This window comes from Oncorhynchus nerka, linkage group LG28 (genome assembly GCF_034236695.1).
Source record: "Oncorhynchus nerka isolate Pitt River linkage group LG28, Oner_Uvic_2.0, whole genome shotgun sequence".
NCBI lineage: Eukaryota > Metazoa > Chordata > Actinopteri > Salmoniformes > Salmonidae > Oncorhynchus > Oncorhynchus nerka.
Genome location: NC_088423.1, coordinates 37,922,373 through 37,947,601, shown reverse-complemented (window position 1 = coordinate 37,947,601; position 25,229 = coordinate 37,922,373). Strand labels below are relative to the sequence as shown.

Below are 25,229 nucleotides of genomic sequence, written 5' to 3'. Positions count from 1 at the left end.
AAAATGTGTGACCCAGACGGATTAGCACAGAGGAGCAGAAACAGAGTAGCACAGGGACATCATTTGGGTTTGTTGCTCCATCTGCTGTGAAGAGAGAAGGGATAGGTGGGGTGGGGGTGACCTAATTCAGGGACAGTGCATTACAGTATTGTAGCTACATGAGGCATTACAGCACCATGTGACCTCTTTAGTCCTGCACACATAAGATCCAGGGCATTTTATATACAGACAGAAATAAGTTGAACTTCTTGGCACTAAGGTTGGCGTTGTGTAGTAGTGTTCATACACTGTCGTTACCAAAGTGAACCAAGACAAGGTGATTAGAAATATATACTAACCTTTATTTAAAGTCAAGGCAAACATGCAGGCACACACATTCAAACATAAATACCACAACCAGTACAAATTATCCTTTGAATTAATCATTTGCATTCAACATTGCCTGCAGGCTATTGCACATTTTCACTTTGAAATGTTGTAACATTAACTTAATTTCAGCTTCCGCAACTTGTTTCTACAAAGCAGTTACTATAATTCAGCTTTATAAAACCAAATCCCTTTGCGATACGAGTACTCCAACGTTTAAATTCATGTATCCCTCATTTAGTGAGGGATAACAAAGAAAAATGTATATCTGTAATTTAATTTCCAAATCCCCTTTACAAAACAATGTCAATTGAAAAGGTGAAGTGCAGGAATTGTAAAACAAAATCTATCAAAAGGCAAAATTGTGGATTGCTCAATGTGGTAGTAAGGCACAGCTGGTGATAATTTCACATTGCAGGTGCAAAGAGCATTGAACACCTTGATAATGGACTGTTATTTCGGTTGTCATCATGACCCTGCCCCAGAGGTCCCCACTTCCTGTCTGTGGGGTCAGCTGTTGCAGGAGGTCAAGGAAGAGCTCTACACGTCTGAGGAGTGGAGCAGTCTTCAGCATGAAGTAGCTTAGAGTAACCATTCTTATAGGTCTTCAGAAGCTCCTCGACCTTATTTCTATTGTTTTTAATCAAAGCTATGCTTAAAGGGATAGTGAGAGATTTAGTAAATTAAGACATTTTCCACTTAACCAGAGTCAGATTAACTCATTGATACCATTTGTATGCCTCTGTGTGCAGTTTGAATGAAATTGCTAACTAAGGTCAACACAATTGATAACTAACATTAACACAGCGACTGGAAGAATTCTAGCTGTACCTGAAGATTTCCAGTCATTGCTCTAATGCTAGTTAGCAATGGCTCACGATACTACCTTCAAAGCTGCATGCAGAGACATACAAATGTTTTATTAATAAGGCGTACAGCAGTCAACATCAACAGTGAAGAGGAAACTCCGGGATGCTGGCCTTCCAAGGCAGAGTTCCTCTGCCCATCTTAATCTTTTATTGGCCAGTCTGAGATATGGCTTTTTCTTTGCAACTCTGCCTAGAAGGCCAGCATCCCGGAGTCGCATCTTCACTATTGACATTGAGACTGTTTTTTGGCGGGTACTATTTAACCACTCTGAAGTTTCTAAAACTGTTTGAATGATGTCTGTGAGTATAACAGAACTCATATCGCAGGCAAAAATCCAAACAGGAAGTGGGACATCTGAGGTTTGTAGTTTTTCAAAGCTTGGCCTACCGAATACACATTGAGATATGGATAAAGTTGTACTTCCTACGGCTTCCACTAGATGTCAACCGTCTTTAGAAATTTGAATGAGGATTCTACTATAAAGGAGGGGCTAATGAGACCTCTGAGTCAGTGGTCTCATGAGAGTGCCATAAATATATTAGCATCTGGGACAGAGTAAGAGGCAGGTCACTCGGGGCACGCTATTCATCCAAAAGTGAAAATACTGCCCCCTATCCCAAAATAGTTTAAGGAGAAGTTTATCTAAAGTTCCATGCATAACAGGTGTATTTTCATCAACATTTATAATGAGTATTTCTGTAAATTGATGTGGCTCTCTGCAAAATCACCACATGTTTTGGAAGCAAAACATTACTGAACATAACACGCCAATGTAAAATTAGATTTTTGGATATAAATATACACTTTATCGAACAAAACATACATGTATTGTGTAACATGAAGTCCTATGAGTGTCATCTGATGAAGATCAAAGGTTTGTGATTAATTTGTGTTTTTTGTGACTCCTCTCTTTGGCTGAAAAAATTGCTGTTTTTTCTGTGACTTGGTGGTGACCTAACAATCGTTTGTGGAGCTTTCGCTGTAAAGCATTTTTGAAATCAGACACTGACTGGATTAACGAGAATTTTATCTTTAAAACGGTGCCTAATACTTGTATGTTTGAGAAATTTGATTTCTGTTGATTTGCATTTGGCGCCCTGCAATTAAATTGGCTGTTGGTGAGGGGTTCCGTTAGTTCCCAGACAGGTTAATGAAGCTGCCAGTTGAGGACTTGTGAGGCGTCGGTTTCTCAAACTAGACACTAATGTACTTGTCCTCTTGCTCAGTTGTGCACCGGGGCCTCCCACTCCTCTTTCTATTCTGGTTAGGCAGTTTGCACTGTTCTGTGAAGGGAGTAGTACACAGTGTTGTACCAGATCTTCAGTTTCTTTGCAATTTCTCACATGGAATAGCCTTCATTTCTCAGAACAAAAATAGACTAATGAGTTTCGGAAGAAAGGTCTTTGTTTCTGGCCATTTTGAGCCTGTAATCGAACCCACACATGCTGATGCTCCAGATACTCAACTAGTCTAAAGAAGGTCAGTTTTATTGCTTCTTTAATAAGAACAACAGATTTCAACTGTGCTAACATAATTGCAAAAGGGGTTTTCTAATGATCAATTAGACTTTTAAAATGATAAACTAGCTAACACAACGTGCCATTGTAACACAGGAGTGATGGTTGCTGATAATAGGCCTCTGGACGCCTATGTAGCTACTCCATTAAAAAATCTGCCGTTTCTAGCTACAACAATAATTTACAACATTAACAATGTCTACAATGTACTTCTGATCAATTTGATGCTATTTTAATGGACAAAAAAAGTTTTTTTCCCAAAAACATGGACATTTCTAAGTGACCCCAAACTCTTAAACGGTAGTGTATATACAGTACAAAATCCATTTGTACGTGTGTATAGAGCGTATGCTATCGTGTGTGTGTGTATATGCATCTAATTTTACTGCTTGCATGAGTTACTTGATGTGGAATAGAGTTCCATGTAGTCATGGATTTATTTAGTACTGTGCGCCTCTCATAGTCTGTTCTGGACTTGGGGACTGTGAAGAGACATTGTGGCATGTCTTGTGGGGTATGCTTGGGTGTCCGAGCTGTTCACCGGTAGTTCAAACAGACAGCTCGGTGCATTCAACATGTCAATAACTCTCATAAATACAAGCAGTGATGAAGTCAAAACTCTCCTCCACATTGAACCAGGAGAGATTGACATGCATATTATTAATATTAGCTCTCTGTGTACAGCCAAGGGCCAGCCATGCTGCCCTGTTCTGAACCAATTGCAATTTATTTTCCTAAGTTATTATTTGTGGCACCTGACTACACAACTGAACAGTAGTCCAGGTGCGACAAAACTAGGGCCTGTAGGACCTGCCTTGTTGATAGTGCTGTTAAGAAGGCAGAGCAACACTTTATTATGGACATACTTCTCCCCATCTTAGCTACTGTTGTATCAATATGTTTTGACCATGACAGTTTACAATCCAGGGTAACTCCAACCAGTTTAGTCACCGCAACTTGCTCAATTTCCAAATTATTTATTACAACTTTTAGTTGAAGTTTAGGGTTTAGTGAATGATTTGTCCCAAACAGAGTGCTTGTAGTTTAAAAAATATTTAGGACTAACTTATTCCTTGCCACCCATTCTATAGTGTTGAGTCATCCTCATACATAGACACACTGGCTTTCCACAATTCATTAGTAAAGATTGAAAAAAGTAAACGGGCCAAGACAACTTACTTGGGGAATTCCTGATTCTACCTGAATTATGTTGGAGGCTTCCATTAAAGAACACCCTCTGTGTTCTGTTAGACAGGTAACTCTTTATCCACAATATAGCAGGGGGTGTAAAGCCATAACACAAGTTTTTCAAGCAGCAGACTATGATCGATAATGTCAAAAGCTGCACTGAAGTTCTAACAAAACAGCCCCCCAATCTTTTCATCATCAATTTCTCTCAGCTAATCATCAGTCATTTGTATTAGTGCTGTGCTTGTTGAATGCCCTTCTCTATAAGCATGCTGAAAGTTGGTCAATTTGTTTACCGTAAAATAGTTAACCGGCTGTTTGGTCGGCTATTTGAGCTAGTAAAGGAAGCTTTACTATTCTTGGGTAGCGGAATTACTTTTGCTTCCCCCCAAGCCTGAGGGCACACACTTTCTAGTAGGTTTAAATTAAAGATGAGGCAAAAAGGATGGGCAATATCATCCACTATTATCCTCAGTAATTTTCCATCCAAGTTGTCAGATCCCGGTGGCTTGTCATTGTTGATAGACTATTTTTTCCACACTGACTTCACAGAATTTGAAATTACAATGCTTGTCTTTCATAATTTGGTCAGAGATACTTGGATGTGTAGTGTCAGCATTTGTTACTGGCATGTTATGCCTAAATTTGCTAATCTTGCCAATTAAAAAAAGTAATTAAAGTAGTTGGAAATATCAGTTGGTTTTGTGATGAATGAGCCATCTTTCCATGAATGATGGAAATGTGTTTGCCTTTTTCCCCAGATTTTCATTTAAGGTGCTCCAAAGCTTTTTACTATCATTCTATATGTCATTTATCTTTGTTTCATAGTGTACTTTCTTCTTTTTTTTATGTTTAGTCACATGATTTCTCAATTTGCATTAAGTTTGCCAATCGGTTATGCAGCCAGTCTTAATTGCTATATTTTTGCCTCATCCCTCTCAACCATACAATTTTTCAATTCCTCATCAATCCATGGGGATCTAACAGTTTTTACAGTAATTTTCTTAATGGGTGAATGCTTATTAGCAACTGGAATAAGCAATTTCATAAATGTGTCAAGTACAGTGTCTGTTTGCTCCTCATTACACACCACAGACCAACAGATATTCATTACATCAATAACATAGGGATCACTACAAAACATATTGTATGATCTCTTATACACTATATTAGGCCCAGCCTTTGGAACCTTCCTAGATATGGCTATTATATTGTGATCACTACATCCAATGGATCTGGATACTGCTTTCAAGCTAATTTCTGCAGCATTAGTAAAGATGTGATCAGTACATGTTAATGATTTCTTTCCTGTGCTGTTTGTAACTACCCTGGTAGGTTGACTGATAACCTGAACCAGGTTGCAGGCACTGGTTACAGTTTGAAGCTTTCTCTTGAGTGGGCAGCTTGATGAAAGCCAGTCAGGTATATTTTTTTATGGGTGATAAAAAAAAATTATACTATCTGTCACATACATTATCAAGCATTTCAACATCTTATCCAGATACTGACTGTTAGCACTTGGTGGTCTATGGCAGCTTCCCACCAGAATTGACTTAAGGTGAGGCAGATGAACCTGTAGCCATATTACTTCAAAAGTATTTGACATGAGATCCTCTCGTATCTTTACAGGAATGTGGTTCTGAATATAAAAACAGCAACACCTCCACCACTGGCATTTCTATCTTTTCTGTAAATGTTATAACCTTGGATTGCTACCACTGTATCGTCAAAGGTATTATCTAAGTGAGTTTCAGAGAGTCAGTGCTAGTGGAAAGCCTTCCCAAAAGAGTGGAAGCTGTTATAGCAGAAAATGGGGAACCAACTCCGTATTAATGCCCATGATTTTGGAATGAGATGTTCGACGAGCAGGTGTCCACATACCTTTGGTCATATAGTGTGGATATGAGCTGGCGAAGGGCAGACTACCATGAGTTTCATGGTGCTTTCAAGACAAATGGGAACTCGGCCAGCCAGCCCCTATAAAAATAGGATATTTGGAATCCGTTTTTCGTCAATATAGCCACGCAGCACACTGAACATTTCCTATGCCGTTTCATACACGGGAATCGTGATACAGAAGAATATGTCCTTGTGAATAGCATTCCCCGACATGTACAGCAAACAAAAGTCAATTCATGGGCATCTCGGCCCTCACAGCTAACATCCATTTATAGAGCATAAGCTGGGGAGTTTCCTCTTGATTGCTAGCAATAGCATAAATTCTTAATTTAACAGTGTTATCTGACAAAGGTATTGATGTGAGTTTCTCTGCCTCTGCCTCCCCACACATTGTTTTCACCATATCAATTGCGTCCGTTAATATCAAAGTCTCTGCAATAGTGTGGTGCTTCACAGCGTAGCGGGCCTAGCCATTCACCACAGGAATTATTCAAGTGCAGCCTCTGGTTGAATTTTATCTTTGAATCATTTTCATTCAGATTTTTAAGGTTAACCACATTACAATGATTTTGAGATACAAAGATGATATATTATACATATTTTCAGGATTTTGGAAAATCTCCCACAACCCCATTTTTACGAGGGAGTCACAACCCCTAGTTTGGGAACCGCTGCCCTAACCCCTCTTGCCACAGTGTCTTACAGAGACAAAGCCTTTTGCTAAAGACGGATAACAATGACTGACACTTGTTAAAGAGAAAGCAACAGACACAGCTTTGTGAGTGGAGGGATGTGGCTAGACCAACACACTGGAATGAAATGCTTAGGGTTCTTTAGATAATCAACATAGTACAGTGTAACTCAAGGTGTCGAGGGCAACCAGTGAACTATTAGTATTTTTAGAAGGCCGACATGATACAGTCATACATGCTGACCAGACCGGACAGGTCGCGTGCGCGAGCGTCGCAAAATAAATGTAGAAATCCATGTTGTTCAGTTATTGCACCCACACTGCTCGCAAGCGCCAATGAGCATCTGCGTTGCCAAGGGCTAAAATAGAAGTCATTCCTATTTCTGACACATATCGCGCTGAAAGTCCTGCCTCTCCCATCTCCTCATTGGTTTATAGAAGCAGGTACCCACGTGCCATCTCCTCATTGGTTATACCCACGTGGGTGATTGAAAGACGAACTTTGTTGCCGGTTGTCGTGGTAATACAATGAAAGTTTAGATGCGATCACCATAGAAATTCAAAGATGAAAAAGCCTGGAAGGAGGAGAGATGACTAGAAACGATTTGGTTGGCCGTTTTATGTGTGGATTAATTGTCGGAGTAGTGGTCCTTGTGCATTTCAGGTAAAATAACAACTCAATGCTTATATCCCAGGACAAAATTAGCTAGCAACAGCAAACTAGCTAAATAGGACAAATTAACGTTAGCTAGCAAGTGTAAGCTAACTAGCTAAATTGCCACACATGTTTAATGCTTTTCGACCAGTCCCCAAATTAATATCATTGGTTCAGGGATTGTTTTGATATTTTAACCTGCGTGTCGTGATCGCATTTGGTGTGGGGGGGGCAAAATAAATTTATGCACGATGGCGCACGCGCGCAGCCGGTTTGGTTTCCGAATTAGGCTGAAAAGATTACGGAAAGTTCAGTATTATGCTTCTACTGGATGATATGTTTAGTCCTGGTTTAGCCCTGCTGGATAAGGTTAATCAGGCCGTGTAGAACCAGTCCTTTCGTCACATTGGTTTGCGCTTCATGGTTGTCATCAGCTTGACCACCTGCAGCAGTAGGAAGGAGAAACTGAGCTCAAAGACACCAATCAACTTCATTGCTACTGTCAGGGGGTCCTGTCAACTCTGGGCCATCCATCTACCAAAAAAATAAAATAGATAATACTTTGTTTTTTAGTTTTTTAAATACATTAATGTGGAATTTTAACAGAGGGATGAGGCATGTGAGTAATTGGTGGTTAGAAGTAACCGTAGATTCTCAAACAGAAGGTGCAAACTGAAGGGAATTTCTGCTATCCAAGTTCCAGTTCTAGCTCTGTTTGTGTCTCCCTCTGTGTGCTCCTGTCAGGGTCTTCAGCATGGCCTAACTGCTCACTCTGAACTGTGAACACGCATTGTTACGCAATGACACCACCTTTCAGAATACTAAGACGGTTCTGACCTAGCGGGTGTGAGCCTGGCTCTGGCCTGGGTGAGCCTCACTGATTAACCTGCCATGGTGAACTCGGCGAAGGCCACCCTCTCCAGCAGGGGTGCGGAGCAGCTCGCAGGGCGCGTCCTTCAGGCTGAGGGACAGGCGGACCGCCTTGCTGTGGCGCAGCTCAGCCAGGCTCCTGTGTCGTAGCTCTGCCAGGCTCCTGTGCTGTTCACTCAGGTGCTCATCCCCCACCTGGCACAGAGGAGGAAACATAGCAATAACATACTGAAAACCTTAATGCTCTTCTACAGACAACACAACCTTTAAATGTTTTAAAACATAGTAGACATTTTACTCTGGTTAGTGTACATCCTAGGCCTTACCTGGTTGCGGAAACAGCTGTGGTATATGAAGGCCAGACGGTGGTGGATGGTGGCAGCTCTGCACTGGTAGAGGGGCTGGCGGGCCGACTCGGTCTGCAGGTAACAGTACTTCAGAGACTTCAACATGGTCTCCGTCACCTCCTGCTCAATCTGGCAACACACAGGAATGACAGCTTTATTACTAACTACTGTGCTCCTATACACATGCTCAAATAACCATTTGACTTGTGAAAAAACACTAACTATTTAACCTAGGGCAGCATGTAGAGTTTGTAAGGTTAGTTAACTTAGACATATTCCATTCTGTTCATTCACCTACTATAAATCTCTCCAAGTGTGGCCCATGGCCTCTTACCTGTTCCTGGGCCTTCCTGGACAGAGGGGCAACTTCTTGCAGCAGAGTGGCCAGGCTGAAGTAGGTTGTGGACAGCTCCCAGTTGACCAAGTCCCACACTGCAGGGTGGTTCCCTCTGGTGGCCAAGGACTGCATAGCCCTCAGGTAGATAGTCTATAGCCTGGAGAGGATCTCTGCTCTAAAGATCTCCGTCTATTTTTTAGAGCACCACATCTTAGTGAAAGCCTAGCGATTTTAAGTTGAATTGTCCTAGTTAAAGCCACCCCCCAAAAAATAAACCTTAGAGATCTTATGCATCAATTTTCAAAATGACACAGAAGTGACTGGCACAAAGATAAGCAGATCGTACTGAGGAAAACTTACCGTGGAAAACAACATGGGTTGGTAGTCATTGAAATCATTATATGTCTACTAAAAAATGATATGGTTGTGGTACCTTATTGTAATAGAGAGCTTCCTCTTGGGAGAACTCTCCTCTGCTCAGGTCTACAGAGACAGCAGTGGGCCTGGTCACAGATCCTCATCAGTTTGCCTGTGTTGCACAGCAGCAGAGAGGTGTTGGTGCTGTACTCGATGGCCTCAAAGTTCTTCATGCCCTTCTCAAAGCACGAGAAACTATTCTTCCACATCTCCTGTTCAGCTATACATACAGACTTGTTCACTGTAAAGGAAGGGTGATTAGAGTGAGGGAGAGGTCTGTATCCTGAACCTTTAACTGGAAGAACGATATCATGTTTGTGAAATATTTCCTATTCATAAATTAATTCAACAACCAACCATTTACAAAATCATCATCCATACCTGATAGGCCAGACTGACTCCCTACCTTCCTTCTTAAGTCTGCATGGCAGCAGCCTGGTTCATGTAGAAGACTCCTATCTCGTTGCAAATGTTGCCCGGTCTCTTCAGCACCTGGGCTAGCTGTTCAGGGCCGTGCTTCTTTACCACCTGGAGGTCAGCAGCTCGTAGGCCGCCTCATAACACTTACTGCTCACAAACAGCTAGTACTCTCGGTCCATGGCCAGATCACTGGCCATATTAAAGGCTGGGGGACAGTCACACAGACAGAATTATCTTTAAAAAATAATAAAATAAAAATCACTTTTATTTAACCAGGTAGGCCAGTTGAGAACCAGTTCTAATTTGTAACAACAATAACGCACTGAATTTATATAGAGGATCGGTAAAGTTTTGACATAGTAAGCATTGTAATGTTAGTGTTTTTTTATGACAGGTTCTTGCTTTTGAAAAGCACTACATTAAAATGGCAAGACCTATACATTCTAAATAATATTTAAACCTTTTGGGTCAATTGTGAACACATTAGGAGGGACGTGTTATATGTTAATCGTTGAAAAGTGTGCGAATGTCTCCTCACCCTGGCAGCTGCTCTCTCTGTGCAGCAACTCCTGGTCCTCGTTGGTCTGGTAGCTGGACTCCTCCAGGTAGGCAGCACGGTTACTTGCATTCCGGGCCAGCAACAGATGGATGTCCCCACACAGAGACAGACACTGGACGCGGAACAGTAGGCATCTGCAGAGGGAGGCAGAGAAAAGAAATTAAGGAAGGGTGGTAGACAAGACACACTGATCGTAGTACCGCAGGGTTCATTTGAGGTAACGCAAGAAAAGTTGAACCCTATTACAACAGGTTGCCTACCTTATCCATCAGTCCAACCTCTGACAGCCACTCTGATCAACGTTGACTACAGCATGCTTAGGTGAGCCGGAGAGGAGACATTGACCGTGGCACTGCAGGGTGAGTTTGATGTAGAGCAGGGACCGGCTGTTCTTCAGCAGGTTAGTGGCAGCGTCTGACAGTATGTAGTAGGCCTTGGGCACCTTGAAGAAGAGCTGCAGCTTCATACGGTGCTGCCAGGACCCTGGGATCATCCCTGACCGGGACAGATGCTTCAACCAAGAGAAAGAGAGGTTGGGGAACGGAGAGAGACAGAGGGGGAGGGCGGGAGAGATAATGTGATATCTGGTGGTAATATAGATATATAGGAATAGAGTATAAGGAGGAGAAATTTAGGTATTTACTAGGGGCAAATTCACATACAACATGGTATAACAACATTCATTATCAATAATGTCATATAGCTGTGCTTCAGAATCTTGATGGGGTCCGTGATGGCAAACCTCTGTCCAGGAGAAGTGTGATCCCTTTCTCTACGGCCTCACTCCCATCCTAGTACTTCAGGGGGATGGGGGTGTTCTGGGTCAGCAGCTGGGAGGTCACTCTCCTTCTTAATGCTGCCATCCACTGCTTTCAGGCACTGCCAATCACATCCAACAGTTAGAGCTCACGGAACATAGCATTTAGTGACAACCATTCCAATAGTAATCACTACAGTAGAGACTCAACTTTAAGACATAGCTGAGGAAATGCCGACATCTTTCCTCCTTGTTTTGAGAGAGAGGAAATGCATAGATTGGGTGCAATATGGGAAAAGAACAGGATTAATTAATTGTCAAGATAAAACATCCAAGACTAATAGTCACTCCAGGTAGTGGCTAGTTTCTGTTTACTGTAGCTATGTCAAGGTTACATATCAACAAGGTCACCCAAACAGAGTAGCTAGCGACAAATGTGTGACACTCACACTGATCTGATGAGTGGACTTCTTCTCTAGAACAGACAGCTCCCCACTGATTTGATAATAGCTACAGCTTTGCTATCATCCTGTGGGTCCAAGGTGGTACTGCAGGAGCCATTCTCATGACTGTCCTCTGGTAGATCTTCTTGAGCCTCCTCGTCACTGTAGCTGCCCTCAGAGCCCCCCGCCCACAGCAATGTTCCGATTGTCCCATAATGCTTCCTGTTCTGGCTCTTCTTCAGCATCATGTTGCTAGCCACTCTGCAAGAACAAGAATGCACATTCTACAAAACAGAATGTATAGTCTGGTGCCATCTGTTGGGACTAATTTGCCATTAATGCATTGACCGATAACACTGCGCGTTGTGCACTAGTTTCAGGTATACTGTGTTGATACCGTACCAGGTTGCAGGCACCTACTTGTAAAGAAGCATATCCACAGGCAGGGTGAAGGGGTTCTGGCATTTCTCCTCTGCTGCTTCCTCACAGAGAGTGATGAGGTCATACAGCTTTACGATGTCACTTCCACTAGCCGAGGAAACACAGAAACAGGCCAATTCGATGAAGTAGGCCTACTACCACATAGTAGTGTTTATTTACCAGGTCATTCTCACATGTATTTTGTAAGTCATACAGGAGGTACAGTTAGTGTGTTGTGTTGTCTCCCACCTTTGAAGAGCCAGTTGGTATAGCCCTTTTTGGTGCAGTTAGACTTGAGAAAGAACCAAATGTTCCGAGCAATGTCTTTCACAACCATGGTTGAGAAGGTGGAGTTCTCAAGATCAGGGATGTCCTCTGTTTAGATCATCTCATATTACTGACCAAAGAACAATCAGCACTAACATTAAAATAGTATTAAATTGTGAATAAAGTTACTCATTTGGGCAGTAAAATCAAGGCTTATTTACATGGACGATGCCATTGACTTGAAAGCACATGACGAGCTCTGGAACATTGCACATCAGATTGTCTAGCCAGTAGTCAATACCTGTGAGAATGTTGATTGGCTTGAGGTTATTCCTAAAAAAATAAAGAACCTTCTAGGTATTTTTTAGGGGAACATTGCTGTGGAACAATAGTAAACCATCTGAACATTTTTATATTGACCAACATGAATAATGGCCATTGTTCCCCGTTTTTCGTGATTCTGACCTGAGCCGCAGGCTGGGTAGCATCCTTCTCCAAAGATAGGCATGTTGGAGCCCACCAGCATGTGGATGTCCTCAAACATCCACAAGATGTTCCTCACAAAGTCATTCCTCAAACCCTGTCAATCAAGTTGAGGGAAAAAAGTTTATTGGATACTTGAATTGAATAGATTTAACTCATTTACAATCAAAGAAACAAATGCTAACAAAACAAAATAGAGAAAATACACAGCCTCCTGAGATTGTTGATGAAGTTTCTTTATCACTAGCCGACCTGACTGTTCTCCCCTTTGTTGAACAATGTGGTAAGGTTCTGCTCTTTGGAAGCCACTTATCCCAATGGATACTTGCTGTCCATGGGAACACTTTCCTGTAAGGAATGGACATACAGTCACAAAGGAAGAAACTGAAATTTAACAAGAGCACAGCAAAACACCAGGTACTGCACCAGGTACTGCACCAGGTACTGCACATTTCCATAAAGTGTGGCCTACCTCTGTGTGCTGCGGCCTCCCCAGAGTCTGAAGCAGTGCTGATGAAGGTAACAGGCCAGGAGGGACCAAACTCCTCATCAGGGTTGTCTGATTCAGGGACAGGCTCTGTGGCTCCATCACCATTTATACTGGCAAAGACATTGAGGAGTACAACCATTAGGATTTACTCTGGCTCAAATAAGGTTTTCTTGTTTCTATTGCAAGTCTTTTACATTGACAAGTAGGTTAGAAGTCCAACCTCAAGTATCTCACTTGTAGTATTTGAACTTGCTTTTTGGTACCAGTGTTCTTTACTCTTCTTTTTCCTCTGTCACTTCTGATCTATTACCCTCTGGTAAATCTCCATTAGCCATGTCCAATCTCCTCTCTGTGACATAGTGTAAAAACAGAACATACAATCAAATGTATTTTTTACAAGCATCGTCAATCATCCAGATATGAGCTTTCTCACATTCTTCATTGACATTTAAACAGGCTTCCTCTCCACTGGCTGTCTAACTGTACCTGAGAAGAACTCATGAAGAGCCAGTTCATCTAGAAGGAGAGTCCTTCCCACACGGTGGACTGCCATACTGACATGGGACTTGCTGTAGGGGGATCTTCTTGATGTTCTGAATAGAAAGGAGAATGAGACCCTTAGGTTCACCAAACAGTTTTGATTACCAAACAAGCCAAATACATATTAGCAGAAGCAATAACAATACAACATCCTTAGCTGTTCAGTGGATAGACCTAACTCAGAGTCCTACACCACATCAACATTATCCCTAATGGAATCAATTAAGTCATAAGCCATCCCCAAACTGGAGCAAGGAGAAAGTACATGTACATGAGCACCTTGCAACAATTCAGTGATGATGCATACCACTAGATATCACATCTCCTTTTGAGGGCTGAATAACCAGCGCTTCACCTGGAGAAAGGCTTGCTCTTGCTGCTGGACCCTAGTACAGAGGTGCCTGCAGGCCCACGTTGGGGGCTCTCCCGTAGCCAGTTGGCAGGAGGCAGCTTCAGATCAGTCTTCTCCTGTAGTAGTGCATAGGTGGTGGGTTGAGGGGCAGCAGAGTACTTCACTGCACGGTTCTTTATTTCGTTGTTGTCCTAGGCACATCTCCCGACTCCTTTGACACATGTAAACAAAGGTGGCATTGATGGTAAACTGAGTTCACTTGTCTGTTTAGTCACTGACAACTTGATTCAATATAACAAGTAAATAGTTAAATTATTGTGTAGATATTGTGATGTTAGCTACAACTAACTAAATACATTTAAATATCCTATGTACAGTATGTACAGTTAACTGTCCTGTGCAACGTCATGAAATAACGTGACCCTGCAATGCATGCATAAACAGATCGCTAACTGCAGTTCAAAGCTAGCTAGCTATTGCTTACTTGCCTGCCACTGTCGCCCCCACTGTCATCCACTTTTTCACTTCCACGGTCTGGAGGGACGCCATCATCTCGGTTCCCAATCCCAGCTGTTGCTGAACTCATGTTCTATCTACAAGCTAGCTCCTGGCCACACAAACGAATGCTGTCCAAGGGGTACCCGTTCATAGCAAACTAGCTGCCTTAAAATGTCAACAACAATTGCAGTCACAAGATTGCTGCGAACTCACCACCTGCTGCTTAGTAGCTAGCTAACATAACTTTACACACCAAACGACATAACGTTATTTGTTCATGATCAGAACGATATGAAAATTTGCTAACAAATTGAGTTACTGCTTTTACATTTAATCTATCAATGTTTTGCAGAACCTTCCAGGCGGAATGAACAACACCACTTGCTTTAGCCGTTCTGTCTGCTGCTGTTGACAGACCACCCGTTATTGTAAAGCGAGTGAGCTCACAACTTCCGGGTAAAAAAAAGCTAAATAAAAGACCGCGTTTTCAGGATTATGAATTGAGCCAAATTCCAAATTAAACTATGAAGGGTAAGTGGCTTTTAATATAATACAACATGATGTGGTAGCTAGCTGTTACATAACTGATATAATTGGATTTGGACAAAGGCGACAAAAACATTTAAAAGAAGAGAGGTTAGGGTTGGACTTTTAGTTTGATATAAGCAGTCGGTTGTGATGTACAGTGAGGGTTTTCAGTTGCTGCTAACTTCACATGTTCAATTATACATTTACATTTAAGTCATTTAGCAGACGCTCTTATCCAGAGCGACTTACAAATTATGCTCTGGATATGACACTTCATTCTGGAAGTTAACTTCCAGTGAGTTTACAAAAAAAGGATACAATAAATGACATTTTCTGGATCATTTCTATTCATTCTCTTATGTTCTGATTCTTTATTTTTCTATTATTTACCCTAATTCCTTATCTTTAGCTACATGTATTATTTCTTTATTTGCATATTCCTTTCCCCCCAGTTCCCTTTCCTTCAGTTTTATAATTGGAAGGTTAAATAAAACTGCCTTCAAATGAAATAGAAAACGGGGAATAAGGCGGGCTGAATTGTGATGTAACAAACAGAAATAAAATACACTTATTTTTTTCAAATGGAATACAAATTATTTGTGATTAGTATGTTATCATAGTTACTGTTGTTTGCATTCTTTGTGAGAAGAATGTGAGAAGCAAAAGTATTATAAACCCTGTCCAGGTGGTCATATTTGTGCTGTCTTTACAAAGTTTCAACCTTGTTAAAATGACAAAAGGTGGTAAGAAATACTCATCAATGGAAAAGGATGGCAAATGGGTAAGATTCTGATTACTTTAAATCTTTCACTATTAGCTTATGATGAGCCCATTATAATTGCACTCAACTTTGCAGATACTGACAAATAAAGTTATTATAAAGACAGCCCTGTACCTTTTCCTAACAACTTCATGTCTTTCAAAAATGTGCAGTTGGCTCATGCAGGTTTACCAGCAAATGACACCAGTAAACGGGAGACGTGCACCAGCACAGGGTATATGATGTCTCAGAGTGAACCACTACCTCCTGCATCGAGCATAGAGAAGTATCCCAAGATCTTCATCAACACAGAACAGGTTGGCAGAGTGCAATACATTCATGCAGAGAGTGAAACATTACTCAAAAGTGTCTACATGGTCTTGGGTTGTTGTTATGTGTGCAATCACCTTAATTTCCATGAAGATGATTACATTTATCCTTTATACAATTGACTAATAATTGTTGGCATAACTATGCCAAAACCTAGGAGAAAATGTGATATATCAATTAACTATTCTCTTTACAGAAAACCATGGGAAGAGTATATCCATTCTCAGCCCATGATAACCAAGCTGCACTGCAAGATACCATCACTGTATTTGATGATGTAAGCACTATGCCCACTACAAAGAAAACAAAGACATCATGACTGATGTTGTCAAATCAACACTAAGGTTTTTAATAAGATAATACAACAAAATACAATTGGGAACAATACCGTTTTTCTTATGGTGTTTTTCATAGGGATTAGGCCGCAAGAAGTGCCTGGACGAGCGTAGACAACATTACTCACACTTCTGCCTGTGCCACCATGGAAGTGTGAGTGGCGTGGGGGAGACGAGGGGAGACTTCTCAGCCTATCAGACAGACTACCAGGACCGCCAGGACACAGACGGCTCCTCCACCAGCAGGCGTTTTCCCAGTAACCATCTTGATAGGTCCACTGTGGCAGCTGCTGCCCAGGCAGGAGAGCACTTTATGTGGTTCGGGAGGCATGATGAGGACCGTCCTGTGCCCCTTGAAGTGCTGGCAGCTACCAACTGCTCCTCCTCATCCAAGCCGTCCAGACACTCCTACCATATCAGGCATTAGATGAATACACCATATTACCCAAATACTCTTCTTTAGGAAATCACAAAGCAACACATCTTGATAGTTCTCCAAGTGCAAATAAAAAAATATGAAACATTGAGATACGGAGATGTTAAATTGTATTATTTATACATTTCTCCTTTTACAGTAAAACTGGGTTCTTCAGACAACCATCCCCTTTGTTCCTCATTAATTAATCACATCCAGATTAATTACGTAATGAAGGGCCATCTATTTTCAAGTACACCATTTGTCACAATTGTGATGTACATAAGACAAAAGAATAAACTGAGGAGACGTTGCAGCCTAGTCTCATAGACTAGACGTAACATAGTAAACGTAAATCCGGGACACTCAAATTAGTATTATATGTTATGTTTGGTTTAACAGATGGTTACTTAAGGCAAAAACGAAAGCAGTGTATAACACAAAGGTATTTCAACCGAAAGGTTGAGAGTTCGAATCTCATCATGGACAACTATAGCATTTTAACTAATTAGCAACTTTTCAACTACTTACTAATTTTTTAAAACGTTGCAACTACCTAGCATGCTACATAACCCTTCCCCTAACCCTAACCTCAACCCTTTTAGCTAAGAGTTCCCCTAACCTTAACCTTTTAACCTAACTCACTCCTAGCCTAGCTAACGTTAGCCAGCTAGCAAACTTTAGCGACCTAGGGACCTAGCTAGAAGTCGTAACATATTATACATTTTGCAAAATCATAACACATAAGAGGAATCGTAATTCGTAACATATCATAAGAAATGGGTGATGGACATCCACAAATAAATCCATAGCATATGAAACATAACATACACTATATATAGAAAAGTATGTGGACACCCCTTCAAATGAGTGGATTTGTTATTTCAGGCACACCCGTTGACAAGTGTATAAAATCGAGCACACAGCCATGCAATCTCCCTAGACAAACATTGGCAGTAGAATGGCCCTACTGAAGAGCTCTGTGGCTTTCAGCTTAGAACCGTCTGTCCTCGGTTGCAACACTCACTACCGAATTCCAAACTGCCTCTGGAAGCAAAGTCAGCACAAGAACTGTTCGTCGGGAGCTTCATGAAATGGGTTTTCATAGCCGAGAAGCTGCACACAAGCCTAAGATCACCAATGCGCAATGCCAAGTGTCGGCTGGAGTGGTATAAAGCTTGCTGACATTGGACACTGGAGGAGTGGAAACACGTTCTCTGGAGTGATGAATCACGCTTCACCATCTGGCAGTCTGACGTACCAATCTGGATTTGTCGGATGCCAGGAGAATGCTACCTGCCCGAATGCATAGTGCCAACTGTAAAGTTCGGTGGAGGAGGAATATTGGTCTGGGGCTATTTTTCTTGGATCGGGCTAGGCCCCTTAGCTCCAGTGAAGGGAAATCTTCACGCTACAGCATACTGTACAATTACATTCTACACAATTCTGTGCTTCCAACTTTGTGGTAACAGTTTGGGGAAGGCCCTTTCCTCTTTCAGCATAACAATGCCCCCATGCACAAAGCGAGGTCTATACAGAAATGGTTTGTCGAGATCAGTGTAGAAGAACTTGACTGGCCTGCGCAGAGCCCTGGCCTCAACCCCATCAAAGACCTTTGAGATGAATTGGAACGCATATTGCGAGCCAGGCCTAATTGCCCAACATCAGTGACCAACCTCACAAATGCTCTTGTGGCTGTATGGAAGCAAGTCCCCGCAGAAATGTTCCAACATCTAGTGGAAAGCCTTCCCAGAAGAGTAGAGTTAGTTATAACAGCAAAGGGGGGGGACCAACTCCATATTAATGCCCATGATTCTGGAATTTTCGATGAGCTGGTGTCACATACTTTTGGTCATGTAGTGATCATACTGAATAAATCAAACGAAATGCTTTGTGACCAGGTTGGACATTAAGGTATTCTATTCCTCTACTGATTAAGATTCACCATGAAAATGCAAGCTTGTTATTTCGAACTTGGTTGAATTGATACTGCTACAATCCAGACAACCTCAGGCACTTACACCAGCTCAATGGCAAACATGATTGAGATGGAAAGTGTGGGTGCGTGCCTGCATGTGGTCTGCTCTGTCTTCAGCACTGCAGTGCACCTACAGAATGTTTTAATGCTAAATGCACATAGCTCCACCAGATGGCAGCTATGTGAGTAACGGTTATTTTACTTATCTGTCATGTTGTGCATGACCTCATCAAGAAAGACCTATAGGGGCCCAGGCTTGGAAAATAAAAAAGGGAAAGAAATCGGGTTTGAACTTTATGTCAGAGACAGGCAAATTAGAGCATCTGCATGGAAGGGAGCTTGATGATGTCTATTAAACATGCTACAACATGTTCCAAAGTCTGGCAGATTCCCTTCGGAAACAATCTGTTTCACTGTAATCACTTAAGAGGACATGGCCGACTGTACTGGAACACTGAGAAGAGGCAGGGAGGATTGGGTGTAAGGCAATGAGAACACCTGCTTGGGATGTCTGTATATTCTCTATGCGGGCAAAGAGAGAGAGAGATAGAGGGAGAGAGAGAGATAGAGGGAGAGAGAGAGAAAGAGAGAGAAGCGGGCTGTGGAGCAGCTGCTCTCTTTCATTGAGCACTCTCCAGGGAGATTGTTTTTCACAATTTCTTTCTCTCCAGGGTCTTTCCATCTTGCCTGACCTTTACTTCACCGTTAGATCATACAGTATTAAAAAGAGATGAATTAGACAATGAACTGACCTTTTGAACCATCCGTTCTCTCACGGTTAGTAGGTTTGCTGCTGGAGACAGTGGATTGACAGAACATGTGTTCAGTAACCACAGGAACAGAGAAAGAGGAAGATAGTTATTTATCTTCCAAGATCGCCCTCTTTTTTAAAAATCTTCCACCCCATGGAAGACTTGTTAAAAATAACCAAACTTTACAGTGAGGTAAAGAAGGGCAAAGATGGATCCACCTGGATCCGCGATTCATATGGCACTGTCCAATCACCATCAAATATCTTATCTACAGAGACAGTTGCACATCATGAATCAAATCACATTTTATTTGTCACATGCTCCGAATAAAACGGGTGTTGACTTTACTGTGAAATTCTTGCTTATGAGCCCCTTTCAACGATAAAGAGCTGGAGAATAATAATAAAATGAAAAATAGTAGCACCAGAGGAATTAAATACACAATAATGGAGCTATATACAGGGAGTACCAGTACCAGGTCAATGTGCAGGGGTACCAGGTATTTGAGGTAGATATGTACATGAATGCAGGCTAAAGTGACTAGGCATCAAGATAGATAATAATAACAGTAAAATAAAGAACAGAGTAGCAGCAGCATATGTGTGTGTGTGTGTGTGTGTGTATGTGTATTTGTGTTCAAATCAAATCAATGTTTATTTGTCACGTGCGCCGAATACAACAGGTATAAACCTTACAGTGAAATGCTTACTTACAGGCTCTAACCAATGGTGCGAAGAAAAAAAAGGTATGTGTGTGTGTGTGTTTGTGTGTGTGTGTGTGTGTGTGTGTGTGTGTGTGTGTGTGTGTGTGTGTGTGTGTGTGTGTGTGTGTGTGTGTGTGTGTGTGTGTGTGTGGGTAAGTAAAAGAAATAAAACAACAGTAAAAAGACATTTGGTAGGTAGTCAGGCTTATTGAGTTAGTATGTACATGTAGGTATTGTTAAAGTGACTATGCATATATGATGAACAGAGAGTAGCAGAAGCGTATAAAGAGGGGTTGGTGGGTGGTGGGACACAATGCAGATAGCCCGGTTAGCCATTGTGCAGGAGCACTGGTTGTTCGGGCCAATTTAGGTAGTATGTACATGAATGTATAGTTAAAGTAACTATGCATATATGATAAACAGAGAGTAGCAGCAGCGTAAAAGAGGGGTTGGGGGGGGCACACAATTCAAATAGTCCGGGTAACCATTTGGTTACCTGTTCAGCTTGCCCTCTTCACGACTGTCTTGGTGTGTTTGGACCAATCTAGTTTGTTGCTGATGTGGACACCAAGGAATTTGAAGCTCTCAACCTGCTCCACTACAGCCCAGTCGATGAGAATGGGGACATGCTCTGTGCTCCTTTTCCTGTAGTCCACAATCATCTCCTTATTCTTGGTTACGTTGAGGGATAGGTTGTTATTCTGGCACCATCCAGCCAGGTCTATGACCTCCTCCCTATAGGCTGTCTCGTCGTTGTCGGTGACACTGTTGTGTCGTCAGCGAACTTAATGATGGTGTTGGAGCCGTGCCTGGCCATGCAGTCGTGAGTGAACAGGGAGCACAGGAGGGGACTGAGCACACACCCCTGGGAGCTCCAGTGTTGAGGATCAGTGTGGCAGATGTGTTGCTACCTACCCTCACCACCTGGGGGTGGCCTGTCAGGAAGTCCAGGAACCAGTTGCAGAGGGAGGTGTTTATCCCAGGATCCTTAGCTTGGTGATGAGCTTTGAGGGTACTATGGTGTTGAACGCTGAGCTGTAGTCAATGAACAGCATTCTCACATAGGTGTTCCTTTTGTCCAGGTGGGAAAGGGCAGTGTGGAGTGCAATGGAGATTGCATCATCTGTGGATCTGTTTGGGCGGTATGCAAATTGGAATGGGTCTAGGGTTTCTGGGATAATGGTGTTAATGTGAGCCATTACCAGCCTTTCAAAGCACTTCATGGCTACGGATGCGAGTGCTACGGGTCTGTAGTCATTTAGGCAGGTTGCCTTTGTGTTCTTGGGCACAGGGACTATGGTGGTCTGCTTGAAACATGTGTTGTGTCGGTATGCGTGTGTGTGTTATGTGTATGGGTTTTGTGTGAGAATGTCAGTGCAGTGTAGTGTGTGTGAGTGTGCGTATATCGTGTGTATATGTAGTCTTGTGAGTGTGCATAGAGTCAGTGCAAGTTAGGGTCAGTGCAGATAGTCCGGGTAACCATTTAACTAACTATTTAGCAGTCTAATGGCTTGGGGGTAAAAGCTGTCTCTGAGCCTGTTGGTCCGAGAGATGATTATTCTGTATCGTTTACCTAGCAGAGTGAACAGTCTATTGATAGACTGACTCGAGTCTTTTGCATTTTTTGGGGGGCCTTTCTCCTCTTTGCCTTGAACTGAAAGGTTAAGGTAAGAGGAACGGAGTAAATGGAATGGCACCAAACACCGATACAGTACAATTGTCGATACAGTAGCCATGAAGAGGAGCCTCTAGCGTATTTAGAAGCAGGTGCTGCTTACAAAGTAACACCTGCGCCTCGCTGTCTAGCAGTACGTCTGTCCATCTGTCTGTGTGTTACTGTTTAGAATGTATTTTATGTCTGCACCTGCTGGATAGTAAGACTGTAGTGCTCGTCTTGGACTTGCCACAACATGCCTGTTGACTATGCTATATTGACTATACACCACACCTCAGCCTCAAGGAGCTCAGCATAAACACACACTCTTCATAGAGGAGGAAGAACTCACAGGGGGACTACTGTATGAACTTAATTACAGATGACTTGACCCCTCTCTCCTTCCTTTCCTCTTCCTATATTTTTGTAGGTAGCTTTGTTGTTGCTTGCTCTGCCCACTCCACACACCCTCTGTTCTGACGTAGTGACATATTTTAAATCTCTGTGGCACAGCATCCTAATTTATTCAGTTCACTGAGAGGTCAAAACAACCCCCCACCCCACCCTAACTCGACAAACACTCAGCAAAATCAATTCCCACCGTCGTAACGATGATAAGTGAAGAACCCATACTATGTTTGTATGCGTGTGTGTATTTGTGCACGTATGTATGTGTTTGTGCGTTTTTGTGCGTTTGTGCATGTTTGCTCAAGTTTGTGTGCACACTGTGATGTGTAAATATGGACCAACAAGTGCAAACATAGATGCCAGCTGGCGCATCACACTTCTTGTCTCTTATAGACAAAAGACAGATTTCAGTAAACAACCTTTCAACCAAGCGTACCTTCATGAATATTAAATTAGACTCTGAAATGAATCGTGCCTCTTTGGTAGTGGAGGCCCTAGTCTGGATCCACTTCGTCTGTTTGCTGTGATTTATTTGCAGGTGTGTCTCTTTGATGTGACGAGTTGAGCGGTTCTACACCTGCTAGAGAGAAAAGGCTTTGATAAGGTGATGAAGATTGCCAGACAACCAAAGTCATTTGTGAGTCATTCCACCTCAAAAAGTACAAGAAAGAGGATTTCAACACCCACCATCTCATATTGTCCTGAAATCGTTTTTGTAGTTAGAAACAGGTAAGATTAGCATTCCTGAAATATTATTTTGCTGAAATAAAGTTCGATCTCTGAGAAATTACATTTATTGATTGCACCCAAATTGGACATTTTAATTTATAGGATTCATATGATCTTCAATAAATATAGTACCTACAAACCGATTTGGACCATAATTCTTCCTAACAATGAGTAAGAAAAGAAATACAAAAAAATGACCAAAAGCCAGTATACAGTACCAGTTCTCTGTGTCTAATCAAATCAAATCAACATCGAAATCAAATCAAATTTATTTATATAGCCCTTCGTACATCAGCTGATATCTCAAAGTGCTGTACAGAAACCCAGCCTAAAACCCCAAACAGCAAGCAATGCAGGTGTAGAAGCACGGTGGCTAGGAAAAACTCCCTAGAAAGGCCAAAACCTAGGAAGAAACCTAGAGAGGAACCAGGCTATGTGGGGTCTAACAAGTAGTATAGAGCTGCGGCTTGGAGTATTGCTGCTTCAACCCTGTGAATCTGGTGATATTTTTTCCCCCTGTTCAGAGAAATTAGCCGTTGAAGTTGCCTGCTTTCTTTACCAAAAAGTAGTGTGAAAGTACCAAGTCTTGTCCACTAGATGCCAATGTTCTTGCTACTGCAACCACAACCTTTATGTAATTTTGCTCGTCTCTTGTGTTAATTAAAGCCAATAGCTTTTTCTCATGAGGAAAATAAATTGTATGGTCAATTGTGTGGTGAAGACAGTCCTCAATGAAAACAATTCAGTTTGTCCTCCTTTTAGCAACCTAATGATTCAAACCAACTCTCCTTGTCTAGTCCCCAAAAAATGGCAGCTCTCTGAAAGGGCTATCCGTATGGTGCAATTTTCATATGAATACTTTTCCTACAAGCCCAAAACTTTGATGGAGAAATGGGCTAGTTACTAAAATGTGATAACCCTTATAATATAATACAATTATAAACCATTGCTTGGCATTCGTATGTTTTTCAATAAAGTTCTTAGAAAACAACTCAATATGTAGTGTGACTACTGACATTTACCATTAAACCCAACGCAATAACATTATCATTGCAATACACTATACAGTGTGTGTTTGGGCATTTTACCATTGAAACCATTAGACTGCTGTAGCCTAATGATTATCCGATTCACAAGGAGTACATTACAAAGGTTGAAGAAGGTTGAAGAAGCAATACCCCAAGCAGCAGCTCCATACTACTTGTCATATTTTTATTTATTAAATTGTTTATTTAACTAGGCAAGTCAGTTAAGAACAAATTATTATTTACAATGACGTTCTACCCCGGCCAAACCCTCCCCTAACCCGGACAATGCTGGGCCAATTTGCGCCGCCCTATGGGACTCCCGATCACGGCCGGTTGTAATACAGCCTGTGATCAAACCCCGGTCTGTAGTGACGCATCTAGCACTGCGATGCAGTGCCTTAGACCGCTGTGCCACTCAGGATCCTATTAGACTTAGAGAACTGACAGTGTATACTGGTTGTTGGGGTGGGATTGGCAAGGAGTATGGGGAGTCTGTGGATGGCTTTTGATCATTTTACAAATTTACAATTTGGGTGCAATCAATCAGCTTAATTTCTCAGAGATCAAATTATATTTCAACAAAATATTGTTTCAGGAACGCTAATCTTATCTGTTTCTAACTCCAGAAATGATTTCAGAACAATCTGAGATAGTGGGTGTCATGGCTTATGACATGGAATGACCCCTGTATCCCAGCATGCACGAAGGCCTGGAGCTAAAGTAAAGGATGGTGGCCTTCGTGTTACTGCAAGGCACATTCTCTCATCCTTTATCTCCCTCAGATTTTGAGAAATGCATTTTTGTGATAATCTCTAAACTACATCAGGATGATAATGTAGGTCAGCCTTGAGTAGGCAAAGTGCAAGGCGGCAGGTCATGCTGACCTGTAGACCCATAGGTCATTTTAGTGTAAGATGATGTGATAATGTCCTTGGAACACAAAGCATGACATTGTCAAGTCTTTCCTTTAAAAACAAATATGTCTACTGTATATGGATAGGGAAAAGAGAGACACATATAATACGTATTCTTGGTCAAACATTTCAATAACAGCTGTTATTATCTGGAGTCTGTTTCGTCGAGGATTAAATTGCCGTAGTCTTAGTGAATAGCTATTGCCTGGAAAAAAGCTATATTGTTTCCTCATACTGCTATCTCCACCACCACCTTGACCTGCTACCTTGAAGGTATGTACCCTCTAACATTACTAACAAAGAGCTCCA

The 25,229-nt window shown here is 41.9% G+C and overlaps 1 protein-coding gene and 1 pseudogene across 1 annotated transcript; one reads left to right on the top strand and one right to left on the bottom strand.

The window, feature by feature from the left end:
* Positions 1-320: 320 nt before the first annotated feature.
* Positions 321-14,474, bottom strand: LOC115113863 (erythroid differentiation-related factor 1-like; annotated as a pseudogene).
* A 1,033-nt stretch (positions 14,475-15,507) lies between these two features.
* On the top strand, positions 15,508-16,859 carry tex36 (testis expressed 36). The gene is made up of 3 exons (XM_065012550.1): positions 15,508-15,695; positions 15,848-15,991; positions 16,419-16,859. The coding sequence occupies exons 1-3, from the start codon at positions 15,645-15,647 to the stop codon at positions 16,764-16,766; spliced, it is 543 nt and encodes a 180-aa protein (XP_064868622.1). The 5' UTR covers positions 15,508-15,644; the 3' UTR covers positions 16,767-16,859.
* The last annotated feature ends 8,370 nt before the right edge of the window (positions 16,860-25,229 follow it).

Excerpts from the sequence above, each read along its gene's own strand:
- tex36 (XM_065012550.1), top strand. The coding sequence starts at position 15,645 with ATGACAAAAGGTGGTAAGAAATACTCATCAATGGAAAAGGATGGCAAA. Across the intron at positions 15,696-15,847 it reads TGGAAAAGGATGGCAAATGG|TTGGCTCATGCAGGTTTACC; the intron begins GTAAGATTCTGA and ends AAAAATGTGCAG. Across the intron at positions 15,992-16,418 it reads TCTTCATCAACACAGAACAG|GGATTAGGCCGCAAGAAGTG; the intron begins GTTGGCAGAGTG and ends TGTTTTTCATAG.